We start from the raw sequence: 14,376 nt of genomic DNA, 5'->3' as shown, positions 1-14,376 counted from the left end.
TGATGGGTCCCGGGGACTCGCATGTTCAAAAATGTACGGGTCCCAACAGAGATCTATGGGTCCCCAAAATTTACTGTTATCGAGGTTGAGATTGTAGATCGCCGACAAATATATAATATAAATCTATATATTCATTCAGTTGTAATCATCACAGTTTATTGGTAATACAAATCAGTTATCACTTCAAGATTTTTCAGTTCACAACAATATTTTACATTATACAAAATAATATTGCTGAAATAATTATATTAATCTATATTTTCATTCAGTTTTAATCATCACAGTTAATTGGTAATACAGAGCAGTTATCACTTCAGATTTTTCAGTTCACAATATTGTATATTATACAAAATACTGAAAATACTGCCATCCACTTAACTATTTTTAGCAGTGAAAGCATGGCCAAGTTTACTTGCCTCTCTTCCCAGCAATGGAATTTCCATAGCTAATTTGTGGTTTTCATTGTCGTTGTGCCGATCCAATGTGCTTTTCTGAAAGTTCGTATTGTGAAATGATTCATGCAATCCAGTTTTTTGTCACGCTGGGTACATGCATCAAAGAACATGTAGCCTCCATTATAATCCTCCTCATAGCGTAACCAGGAATATAATTTAGTCCATTTTGGCAGAAAAGTCCTTTTCTTGCTAGGAAAATTATTTTGTTTGTTTTCTTTCGTCGAATCGTTCGCTTCAACACACGTGTTTTCCTTGCCTCCCCGATCTTCCGAAGAATTTCTCTGCTGTTTTTTCGTGCCGGAATTATTGCTGTCGTTATCACTTTCTGCATTATGTTTCGACTTATTAGTGACACTGAAGAAATTACCAATTTTGTGTTGATTTTCACCTAATACGAACTGTTTTTTCAGAGGCATACTTAACATTCGCCTTCACTAGACGACAACCACACAACAATGATGTAATCTCGAAGCAACCATATCTCGTTTGCCGAGATCGGCATGCAGACGAAAAATCGAACCGCGAGACCAAAACAACAAGCGCGGATCTGCCTGACAAAAAGTTTGGAGTGCGGTAAATCTGTTTTAAAAAAAAAGAATAATCGGGTAATAATGACAATTTTGTGTCAAAAAAGTTGCGTCCCGGGGACGCACGTTGATTTGACACTATGCGTCCCCAGCAAAAATGATGCGTTTAGAACGCAGGGACGCAGGCAAACCAGAAAACTGGTCTGACCCTTACATAAATGCACTCATAGAGCTTTGGGCATTTGTTAGCATAGATATAGATCATATTTGCAGCTACTAGTTTGCTTCTATTGGCGGCCAGTGTCACAATTGTGACAAAGTGATGGATAGTGATTAAGTCCAAGTTGTTTCGAACGTTCTATGTCATTTTTGCCCATTGGTGTTGCCTACTGCAGAGAGGAAACAAAGGACCAAGAACAAAAAAACAGGACAAAAATACCTGTTTAACTCTAACATTTTATAGTGATTTGATGATTATTTTTTTGTATTTGTACTGTCAATTTAAAAGGAATTTAACAAAAATACAGGCTGACTATAGCAACGACTTAGTAAATCCAAAGTGGGCAGAGTTCGGGTCGTAGCTCACCTTGACCAGTTTGATCAATGGCAGAGTGTCTGATCTAAATCCGTCCTACAAACAGAGCTGAATAAACAGACACGGAGCGTTTGCATGGTCCCTGATAATCCACTAATCCATAGCACCATTTTTTAAACACACACACACACACACACACACACACACACACACACACACACAAACACACACTGGGACCCTCGATGCAGTGACTTTTGCCCATTATCCTCTTTGACCTCCTCAACACAACATGGCTAAGAAGCCTGATCGAGGTTGATAACTGATAGTGGGGTTAATGGGGATTAATGGATGTACACTCACATACAAACATCCAGTAAGAATAAAAGTCAACCACGGAGAGTTTACAGGCGGTGTGGACTATTAGTGCATGTTTGTGTGGTGAATCATGACGCCGTAATTCAAGCGTGAAAATTTTTATCGAGCTTGTCACAAAAACTCAATGGTCCAAACTAAGCGTCACGGACACCAGAAGTGTTTAGTGTTACTGTTTGCATTGCCGCTCGATGTCATAGGCTGATATTTTCTTGTGACCTAGAACTTTAATCACGGAGTACACAAGCTTCAGTTTGTATGCCCTCTTTTTCCTTCCCTCCACTAAAAACGTATTTCATTTATAGTAACTTAAAAAAATGCATGCTTTCCAACTTATTTATTTTTAAAAAGTCATTTGAAGGACAGTGTGTATTATCCAGCACTTCCCAGAGGTGAAAAAAACACTTACACAAATTATCATATAATCGCATACCTGTCAACCTCTACGGATCTACAAAGTACGTTTTTTATGCATTTTAAGACGAGTACGACGTACAAGGAAATCTGTACGGAAGAACGCAATTTTGTAAATTATGGCTAACATCCGGTATACACGAAACGGCAAATCAATCAAGTCTAACGAGTTTTCCGCGGAAGCCTCTATCTCTGTATCATTTTTTTTCGTTCCAAACGAAACAAGCGGTTTGATGCTAATGTGCGCATGCGTCTGCCGCCTGGGGATTTCCCATCATGCATCATTCCGAAAAAAAAATAAAAATATATGGTGTACGATCATTAGGGTTGTGGGGGTGCTAGAGCCCATCAGGCAGTGGGTAGCGCTCATTCATACCTAGGGACAATTCGGAGTCACCCATCAACCTGCCATGCATGTCTTTGGAATGTGCAAAGAAACAGGAGTGCCTACAGGAAACCCACGCAGGCACGGGGAGAGCATGCAGACTCCGCACAGGAAGGCCAGTAGCCAGAGTTGGACCTCCTAACTGTGGGGCTGACGTCCTAACCACTCGACCACCACATGCTACCCTACTCCTAAAATAATATATTTAAGGTGTTAAATGACGGTTTTAACCATACCCTAAGACGTGGGCGCTTTGGCCCTGCATGACTTCAGATGTTTCTCTTCTCCAACTCAGGTGATACTAATTATCAACTGTGCAAGGAAGTTTGCAGGAACTTGTTAACAATAATGGGTGATAGCAAACACCTGTGTTGGACCAGAGAAAGCTTAATGATCATGCAGATTTGCCCTCGAAGACCAGAGTGCCCAGATCTACCATTAGTCTTTATCTCTACTGATTTGTCACCATAAATTGGAGTGATAAGACTTCAACAGACATTTCCCTCTCCTCAGGTGCGATGGACAAAGACAGCTGGCAGCGCCTCGGATAAATTCCAGGAGACATCCATCTACAACGAGACGCTTCGCATTGAGAGCATCCAGAGGGTTCAGGGCGGTCGCTACTACTGCAAAGCCGACAACGGGGTGGGGGTGGCTGCCATCAAGTCCATCCGTGTAGATGTGCAATGTAAGTAGACAGGGAGGAGCGACGCTCCCCCCACATGTAGCTGACTTTCACTTGAGCCATTCCCACGACCTGGGAAGCCAGGGGTAAGGTGATGTAGTGATTGAGAGAAAAGAAAGATGAAAGACGGATGGGGGGGTGATGGGATTTCAGGTGGGAATGGCTTCCAGGAGTATCTGATGATTTACGATGGTTGGGATGAAAAGCCTGACTGGTGGATTGGAGATGAGACTGATTCATATATCGAGTAGAATTTCAGTATCTGGGAGTAAAGATAAGAAGATGCAACACTTTAGGGGGAAAAACACATACCACAAGTGCAGGGATAATGCATGTGTGTATACCTTCAATTTAGATCAAATGTCAAAGAAAAACATGAGTCAGATGCTCCTGGATGAGAGGTGTAGTCAGTTGGACTGGAAAATCTTTACAAGAGTTAGTCCGGGCAGTACGGGCTCCCTAACCCAATGCTTCTCTGGTCCCAATCCCCGCATGAAGCGCACAGTACGTTTGAGTAAGTTCTTCACTGACTTCTCCATTAATCTTTTGTACTGCGGTTTTTAGACACACCTGTATTGTCTGAAAAGAGAATTCTCCTTAATCAAAACAATGTGTGTCCCATTAACAACAATTGTTTGTTCTGGTCCATTGGGTCCATTATACTTTCTGAGAGTCACCCAGAAAAAATAAAACAGAGAGTGACTTAATTTCATAAAAGTTAAAGAAAATCATGTGACATTATTTGACCGAGTTTCCACATCTATTGCTGCCAATGGCAAGAAATGAGTTAAGCATTTAGTCTCTTGTCATAAATGCGTCCTTAAGGATCCCATCATAAATGTTCAAAGAAGATTACATTTGCGCTTACAATATGTTCCTTACAACAGGGAACCTAATTACTCAATTACCCAACCCAATCATCACTTTTATTGTTAGCTATCATTATTACTAATGCTCAGTTTGTGGAAAAGACTACTTAGTACATGCAATAACTATTTTTCATTGCATGGATTGTAAATCTTAGAATGTACGTTAATTACACTATATTTGTAAGAATAAATTTGATCGTTCACATTGGAATAAAGACAACTCCACACACAGAGAACAGGAACATTTCATGAAGTGTTGTTAAATAAAATGACTGGTCAGTCATTTTGAGGAATTTCTAAGATATGTCCCCACAGTGGTGTGTTCATTGAAACCGCAACCCTAAATTATAAAAAGAAAAATACATATTTTTTTAAGATCCTCTCCAACAAAAAGGTGACATTTAGATTGGGCCACTGAGAAGCTTTGTAGTGTTGTAGGGGCCTCGTGTTGCTGCTTGTGTCACTGCCCCACTGTCCCCGTGAGCCAGGAGCCAGGTCGTGGCATCGAGTTGAGAAAATTTGCCATAACACCCCCTAATAGCCACACACACACACACACACACACACACACACACACACACACACACACACACACACACACACACACACACACACAATAATGAGCAGTCCCACACACACATTCCTATCTCTAGTCGCTTATTTCCCAGTGGGTCTAAAATTTGTATTGAATCACTACAGGCGTTGTTCGCCCAAAACAGTTCCTTCCCTCATTGATCCAATTCTTTAAATGGTTATTTTAAAGGCTGATTTTCCAAGGCTCTATTGAACACACGCAGATGCACAAAATCAATTTTATGCAGTGCATTTTCTAAATTCATTTTGTTTTAAGTCCTAATGTGCATGTGCACAATCCTCAACGGCCTTTCACACAACCTTACAATCAAATCGCTTAAACCAAACAATTTAACCTTCAGATGCTTGTCCTCCTGTATGAACGGATTTATTATTCATCTGGTAGGCTACCTAAATGAGCCTAGCCGCCCCACCCCCCCCTTCCAGCCCCTCTTATATACCCCCTTCCAGGTTTGATCTGCCGGTCCCGAGGGGCAGCGTGGACCGGGGAGCCGGTAATTGCTGGGGTGTCTGGAAGTAAACGGCTTGTATTGTCAGCGTAGTAGTGACAGGACTTGTGTGAGGCTAACCAGCTCTGATGGCAAAAGCTTGTTCAATTACCCATACACCGAATAGCAGGCTTAAAACCAGACACTTCCCACTCGGCGTTAGAGCTAAACGATGTATCAGTTAGTGCAGACTGCAGGTTTATTGGTATAAATAACAGAAGAGAAAGAAGGGCAGCCCAAAAAAATCCCAAATATACTTATTTGACACAATCAAGAACATTAATGGTAATATTTAGTAAGATGCCTGGAACGTTAAAAATGTACACAGGAGATCAAAATTAGGGAACAACTTATAAAAAAAGTAATCATTTTGAAATATTACCATCTCCACTGTTTCACAGTTAAATTACATTTTCTTTTGTCTATATCATGGTGCAAAAATATTTGTTCACAAAATGACAATTCACAAAAAAAGTATGTTTAATAAAATGCACTGATCGAAATTAGAATATAACAATGACTTTGGCATGTGGGGTTATAGTTACTCCCTACTTCTTCCAAAATGTAACTGGGTTAGTCACTGCGCTCCTCAACAGTAAAAGTAATTGGTTACATGGGAAAGTAACTTTGTTTGTTACTTTAAAAATAAGTTGTATGTCAAAGAATTTAAAGTTTTACGCACATATGAAACATTACAGTGATTAGTAACAACTATATTTGTAATCGCTTTCTAACTATATGGTAGTTGGCATTTTGAATGATCTAAAAATACATGACGTAATCAAGGAGGAGATCAGAAAAACCAGCCACTGAAAATGGCGTCAGGTGTGCCAAGGGGGGCACCAGTCGTTGGCAATCTGCAGCCTAAGTACACACTTTTTTTGACTATCAGTAACAGCAACAGCGTCATTAAAGCGGAAAAAACAATTATTTAGATTATCATGTAACTAAAAAAAAAAATGTATTTCCGTAACGGTGTTATTCCCAGCACTGCTGGTATACTGGTTTCGAGCTATTTAACAAAAAACTAAAGGCAATAAGTATGTATTCCCTTTGAAGCAATGGATACATTTTTTCTTTTAAAATCCAAGTTATTTTGGTGCAGATATTTGGGATTCTTTAACATAACACTAATCACCTGAATCAACCCGATGATCAATGACCTGGAAGCCTAACAACTGAGATAGTGGGGCAGTGGGCAAGCGAGGGTTAACTTTAAGTCGCCTCTACTGATGGGATGGACTTGGTTCAGAAACCCAAATAATGATACTCATCTAGTCTGAAAATAATACTGGATTCACGATGAAGGGCGGGGGAACAATGGGGCTAACCGATGTTCAGGACACCACCAGGTAAGTGGCAGTCTCTATCAGGCAATGCATATGATTCCAGTCATTCACAATGATAAAAAAAGTGGATTGCACCGCATGTTTGAGTTATGAGTGCATTGATGAAGACCACGATGTGTCCCGAATGTCTCCTGAGTTTGCGGCTATTTATTGCTCTCAGTCCTGACTGTCAGTCATGGAGAGAGATGAAATGAGTTTTCTCAGCATCACAGTGACGATGACAAAAGTTCTCTGAAACTTTGACAAACGGCTCAAAATGTTGAAGGAATGATAATGCAATCACTAATTTATGGTTGGCAGAGTGCAACTGACATTTTAAAAATTAAACTTACCAATTTCATAATAATATTCAGAAGTGTTTAAAATCTGAGTTTGCTTATTTCACAGTTCATAATTCTCTTAACCTTCAGGGTCCGTGAATGTAAAAAGCTAGAATCAGGATGATTCATTGTAAAAAACTATACAGCTGTTTTTTTTAGACCTGTGACCAACTGATATTTACCTTAGCTTCAAATTGGCTTTCGTGTTTGTGCACTCTTTACAATTACAATTAGAATTGTCTATAAATTATTAAGTAAGACTTAAAAGAGAAAGGATAGGCTAAACAAATAATTAATGAATAGGATACATAGGTAGATAAAGTAGTGCTTGGAAACTTGCTGAAGTCGTAAGTGCATTAGAAGAATAGTGCAACAATGTCTTACAAAATTGTTTTGTCTTTTGTGTGGTGAAAATATGATGACAGAAATTTAACTGAGACTAGATGTTTCTTTTTGGGGGTAAAATAAAATAACTTGGCTAAGCATTGCTTAAAATGTCAGTTGTAATACACACCATTGCATGGTTAAGATGATTCCAGGCCAAGAAAGTTTCTAAGGGTCTCCATTGTTATTGCTATGTGGTAGCTTTTTAGCGCTTGACTTATGAGCCACACCCACTATAAAGCATACATCCAAAAATATACTCCTTGTATTGTGATTGACTTTCAGTTTATTTGCACCGAATAACTGCCCCTGAGACTCTTCATATTTTAAAATTGAATGTAGTTTGATATTCATGTAGCTTTTTTTTCGATAATTTAGAAGTTACAAGCTTGATCATGTAGGAATGATCGTATTTTATCAGGCACAGCTGATTATAAGGCGCACCACCCAAAAATGGTCTTTTGTGATATATTTTTCATACATAATGCACAGGCATTAAAAATACATGAATACATTTATATTAAAACATGTGCATTTCATAGAACATAAATTATTATCAGGACATTTGGTCTCACTGCTAAAACTAATTAATTATTACTTCATAATTGGTTACTGTGCTGTCATCACACTCTTTTTCACCAGCTTGAAAGCCTGTGAACGATGTGCAACAAAACAATGATTCGCAGTGAGAATTCGAAAGTTGGCATATCTGCTGCCATTGAAGTTCAGCATTCTGATTTTATTGTTCTCTTTCATCGGCAAAAAATTAACATTTTAATCAAAATTAGGCATTCCAAGACCACTCTATATTATTCTCAAAAGCAGAACAGTGATCTCACACTTGCACAAATCATTGTGAACCAACATTTTTTTACATCTGACTCAATAAAACATAAACAATAAAAATAAATAAATATATAAATAATAACATTTGGATTAAAACCTCTCCAATAATTGACAGAACCTTGAAAAATTTATACAGGGAAAAAAAAAAGTAACAAGCAAGTTTGTACAATTAATCTGTTAACCTGAAGAGGGTATTTGAAGAACAGTCTATTTGCTTTTTAAATGCAGAAAAGTATCATTAGTTTTTAATTATGCATATTCAAAATTTTTCACTGTATTTTTCGGTATTGACCTTTTGCACATGAAGTCACGTCGCATTCCGCGTATGAGCACCATGACGGACTACAAGGGCACCTGAGCAGACGGCATTAGAGTTAGCAGTTGAGTTAAAACAAATATTAATTACCACGACAAAATAATATTACCACCACTTTTTACGATGGGGATTTCTTGCTGTTCGTGGGAGGTGCAAACCAGCAAAGTTCTAAGACCAATCCAGCATTTTATTGTATCCCTTTTGATAAAGACAGAAGATGGCAATTAGTATCTGCAATGAATCAGAAAGACTGGCAGCCTTCTAAGTACTCCAGGATTTACAGCGAGCATTTTTTACAAGGGTTGTAATAGGTATGTCGGAGCAATTTTATGTAAAGTACATACAGGTCATGTCAATGACACTTAATGTAGCTATCAATAAGTTAGCTAGTGTCACTGTAGCTAAAACAAAATAATACTCACATTCATGCCAATGACCATAAATTATATAATGGTCGTGTAAACAGACTCCACCGAGTTTTTGTAAGCCTGGCATGACTCCACACCTGGCACATTTTCACGACTAGCATGCTTGAAAGGAGGAGGCTAACGCTCGGGGGCTAGCATCTGCTGCTGTTTGCCTCTCCACTGGGCCTTTTGAAATGGCCTAGCTGGAGCATGGAGAACCTAAACTGATGTATCGCTTAGGAAACCTTTGGGTTAAAAAAGGAAATCATGTCTGGAAAGATAACTCGACCTTTCTGCAGGTTTGAGGCTAAAAACCTTCAGGTGATGCATTGGGCCAAGGCGCACGGAAGCTCACTTGGTTCTTACTGTTCATCACCAGGGTCATGTTTTCTGGTTTTCTTTTTACCTTGTTCCTTGTATCTCTAAATCATCATTTTGCTCTATGTGCAATGTTTTATTTGTAGTTCAATTAATTTTCCTGCTTGCAGATTTCAAAGAGATTTGTGTGCATGGCAGTACACCTTGTCTCAGTGGAATCCGTCTCTGCTTCTTTCTTTTGTTCTTTATCTTTTCAATGGTACTTAGTTGGACTCTTCTGGAACGGTTTTAGCCTTCTACCTTTTTTTTTTTTAAATTGAGGCTCATCTGTGTTTTTTTAAGGATTATATACTTACATCTTCCCTGCTCATGCCACTGCTTTTTTCTTTCAACAACTTATTGTCCAAATGTTTCTTTATGTCTTGTTTATCTGTAAAACCAGCCAATGTGTGTTGATTTGAATGCACTCTCTGATGAGTTGTCTGCGAAGAAGTGGATTGCACTCTGGGGCTGCCCTTGTTGAGGTCATGCTGTACATGTACAGCAAAAGGAAGCTTCTTGCAACAACTACCCTTTTTTGTTTGAAATATAATATAGAATATTAATGTTTCTCACAAAATATGTTGTATGTATGTTTTAGCTTAAGGTTGAAGCCTTTAATGTGGCAATATAACAAAAGGTTATGGGGCACTTTGGTTTCTCTCACAAAAATGTAATATTTCAAATTATGTTTTTTTACATCTCAGACAGCTTGGTTTGATCTATGATTATTGTAATGCACTTGAATGTGGAACCATCCACAAAACATCTTCAACTGGTTTAAAACGCAGCTCCTTGTTTATTAACTAGTCCTTGTAGAAGGGAGTATGTACCCCAATTCTGGCTGAATGAGCCCGTGAAGGGTTCTATGTCTCTGTGTGCCCTGTGACTGGCTTGAAACCAGTTCAGGGTGTCCCCTGCCCGCTCCCTGAAGATAGCTGGTATGGGCTCCAGCACCCCCGCGACCCTACTGAGGATAAGCGGTGTAGCTAATGGATGGATGGATGGATGGTTTGCTACTGTTTTTATTTACATTTTGATAAGTGGGTTTCATCACGAAGTATATCATCAGTGAACATACATAGTTTAATGACCTTCTTTTTAAAAGATTTTTCTGTGACCCACTGCCAAAACGGGTTGGTGTGACACCCTGACTGTAAACTGTAGTTGAGAATGTGCCCTATATATATTGGACTGAACCATAAGTAATTTCACTGTTGCATTGACTTGCAAGAACCCGTAACAGCATATAACCACTCCACTTTGGTAATTTGCAGAGTCAAATTTGGTTTCCGAGCCATGTACACTAATGAGAAGTGCCATTTATGGCCATATGTACACATTAAAAACGCCACAGGTGCCTGACCTCTGTGTTAGACCTTGTCTGATGTGCTGCATATTTTATTTTATTTGTTGTTTTTATTTATTTTTCTATTTTTATTTTTTGTTGAAGAAAAGCATGCCATTGTTCAGTACATTTGCTTCCTTCCATTGAACAGCCAGAGTAATTCACCTATTCACCTACTGTGTATCTATATGTGGCAGCAGATGAGTGGTTCGTGCGTCCGCAGCACAGTTCTGAGGTAATGGGTTCAAATTCAGATACCAACCTTCCTATGCAGAGTTTGCACATTCTTCCTGTGTTTGCGTGGGTTTTCTCTGGGCACATCGATTTCCTCCCACATTCCATAAAGGTGCATATCAGCTTAATTGGCCTGTCCAAATTGTTCCTAGGTGTGACTGAGCGGGTGAGTTGTATGTCTCTGTGTGTGACTGGCTGGCAACTTTTTCAGGGTGTCCCCTGTCCCCTGCCCACTGCCTGAAGATAGGAGAATTGGGTTCCAGCACCCCCGCAATCCTACTGAGGATAAGTCGCCCAGATAATGGATGGATGTATAGTTATCTGCTCAAGAGGTAGTACAGGGACATATATCAAATAACTTCTTTGGTGTCATTAAGCTTATTAATATTGCCTTACAAACATAATGAAAATAATATAATAAAGTAAAAATATTGAACCAATTTATTTAAAAAAAAAGAAAATAAAAAAGAAATATGTTTGAAAAATAGTTCCAAATGTAATTTTGGCTTATTTTTATTATGGTTGTTGTCATAATTTTAGACAACAAGTTGAAGACGTATTCAAATTCAAAGTTAGAAAGTTGGAAATAAAGGAAAATCCCAAGTTACGGCAACATGATTAACCAAATAGATACGCTGTTTTACTTCCTGAGCCAAGCACAAAACATTTATATTGTCAATTTGGCTAATTAAGATATTTTGGTGAAAAAAAGCGTGCCTTGGCCTCAAAATAATTGGGAAACATTACCCTGTTGAGTGCAGGAGATCCTCACCTTGTCAGTGAGTGTGTAGTTGCCCGCTTTGTTTTTTAGTCTTTACCAGGTCATTGTGAAGGTCACTGTTGGCATCCAACCATGTTTGATAGTCCACAGTCTGACTCATGGGTCCTAATTCCCTTGCCAGCTTGACTGACATAAAGCAGAAGCTTTATACAATTAGATTTAGAAATAGCTTTATTGTCCATCCATCCATCCATTAATTGCACGGCTTATGCTCAGTAGCGTTGCGGGGTGCTGGAGCCCATCCCAGCTATCTTCGGGCAGTGGGCAGGGGACACCCTGAACTGCTTGCCAGCCAGTCGCAGGGCACACAGGGACAGACAATTCGCTCGATCACTCACACCTAGGGACAATTTGGACCGGCCAATTAACCTGACATGCATGTTTTTGGAATGCGGGAGGAAACCGGAGTGCCCGGAGGAAACCCACGCAAGCACGGGGAGAACATGCAAACTCCACACAGGAGGTTCGATTTCATGACCTCAGAACTGTGTCGGACACGCGCTAACCTCTGTGCCGCCGTGCTGCCCAGCTTTATTGTCATTAATACTGATACTGTGAAACATTGCATGCAATGAGATTAGACGTGACACTCCAGGGCAAAACATGTAATGCAAAGACAGAATCATGGGCCAGCCTTGCCAAGGCTCCGGTGGCCATTCGTTGATCAGTCCCGGTTAGCTCCTGTCCGTAATTCTCTAAGTACGTATTTTTTTTTGCTGGTTAGCCCCCTTTTGTCTGCTCGCCCTTTGTTGTACCATCATTTCATCCACCAGCAAAACAACGCCGAGACATTCTCCACAAAAACCTCCAAATAAGACTCTTAACCTCTTCGACTAATAAACCGGTAAAACAATATAGGGACTGTCTTGTTTGGGTGCTGGTGTTTCTCTGATAAGGTCACAGCTTAGGATACGAAGACAAGATACATTTTTTTCAAAATAAATTATGTGAAAAAAATAAATAATACCAACGACATATAATTATATATAGATTGTATGCAAAAAAAAACATGAACTATTATTCAAATTTTGCATGTGTTGCAGCCCTATGTTGTATCCTTACCTGAGCAATTATAATTTGTACTAGCTGTGTTTATAATTTGGAAGCGCAACAACCTGCATTGAATTATACAAATAAATTTTTACAAGGCGGGGAGGACACAGCGGCACAGTGGTTAGCGAGTGTGCGGCACAGTTCTGAGGTCATGAGATCGCACCTCCTGTGTGGAGTTTGCATGTTCTCCCTGTGCTTGCGTGGGTTTCCTCCAGGCACTCCGGTTTCTTCCCACATTCCTAAAACATGCATGTTAGGTGAATTGGCTGGTCCAAATTGTCCCTAGGTGTGAATGAGCGAGCGAGTTGTCTGTCCCTGTGTGCCCTGCGACTGGCTGGCAACCAGGTCAGGGTGTCCCCTGCCCACTGCCCAAGGATGGCTGGCATGGGCTCCAGCACCCCGCGACCCTACTGAGGATAAGCCGTGCAGATAATGGATGGAATAGGGTGGAATTTATACAAGGCGGTCACACACAGTCTTGTCTGTTGTGTTTGGTTGCTCACGGATGAAAATTGCATTCGCTTGTCAAGAATAGGCTATTGAAAAGACAAACTACGGTATAAGTATGTGACCAAAGTCTTGATAAGAAGTAAGCTATCATTCCTATGTCACTGCTTCTTCCATCTTGGGAGAATGTCTTGATGCTACATTGAGTGCTATAGTGTTGATAATGTGCAAACATCCCTGGGCATTTCACACTAGCACGCGGCTATGTTTTGGCCAGAAGGTGTGTAGCCTCACAAAGTGCGAATAAACACAGCTATAGCAAAGACCAACACAACTCCTGGTTTATGGTTTATAACATTGGCATAAAGGAGGAATAAATGTTCTGTACGTGACTTGTTTCAGCCACCAACTTGTGGTTGAATATTCCCTAATGTAGTGCACAATACAAGTAAAATGTACTATTAAGGTTTTATCTTAAGTTTGTGTAATACTCTAATTTAAACAGTAATTATGTATTATTTATTGATAGTTAAAAATTAAAGAGTACCAAACCCTAACCCTGGGCAATCATACCTTTTGCGATGATCATATAATGAAATTGTACTAAATAGAAATATGTTTAATAAAAATAAACTACAGTATTTATGTATATTTTTGTATACATTTCAGGATTCAATATTTATTATCTATCTTTTACTATTGTTAGTATGTACATGAAGTTGTAAAATAGATATTTCAATCTATACTCAATTATATTTTTACATTTAATCACTGAAGTCAATCAAGTCAACCAACCGTGATAATTAAAGTAAGAGTACTGGACTGATAAAATTAACACAGTTGCACACAGATTTTTTTTTTTGACCAGAGAGAAATATGTTTTTTTATCTTTGTGGTTACGACATTATGTTTGAAACCATCATGGCAGAAGACTCAATATTTATGTTATTTGCGATCCCTTCTCTTTATACTCCATGAATCCACACTGCTGACTACATAAACGCATTTCATCAAGCTCAGTTTAAGCAAGTCTGACATGGTTATGTCATATGTTATATCTTATCATCAGTATGTAACTGTGAAAGATAAGTTTATTGTTTTGCAAAAAGATTATGTCTCTTTCAATCAAATATAATTTAGTTCCTTTAATGACACTTTTCCAAACCCTTTCTTTCAACTTGAACAGGTAACAATATATTTTTAAGATATG

General features: G+C 39.1%; 1 protein-coding gene across 2 annotated transcripts in view; it reads left to right on the top strand.

Annotated features, from left to right (window-relative positions):
- Positions 1 to 14,376, top strand: part of mdga1 (MAM domain containing glycosylphosphatidylinositol anchor 1) — a 316,682-nt gene that overhangs the window by 141,083 nt on the left and 161,223 nt on the right. For both annotated transcript variants that reach the window (XM_088334739.1, XM_088334738.1), the window contains exon 4: positions 3,202 to 3,376. In XM_088334739.1, the coding sequence (XP_088190865.1) occupies positions 3,202 to 3,376 (175 nt within the window). The remainder of the gene's footprint in view (positions 1 to 3,201; positions 3,377 to 14,376) is intronic.

The sequence above is a fragment of the Urocampus carinirostris genome, chromosome 4 (genome assembly GCF_059441175.1).
Source record: "Urocampus carinirostris isolate Australia breed hairy pipefish chromosome 4, RoL_Ucar_1.0, whole genome shotgun sequence".
NCBI classification, from domain to species: domain Eukaryota; kingdom Metazoa; phylum Chordata; class Actinopteri; order Syngnathiformes; family Syngnathidae; genus Urocampus; species Urocampus carinirostris.
The sequence above is the reverse complement of the archived record's forward strand: the minus strand, read 5'-3'. Positions and strand labels throughout refer to the sequence as shown.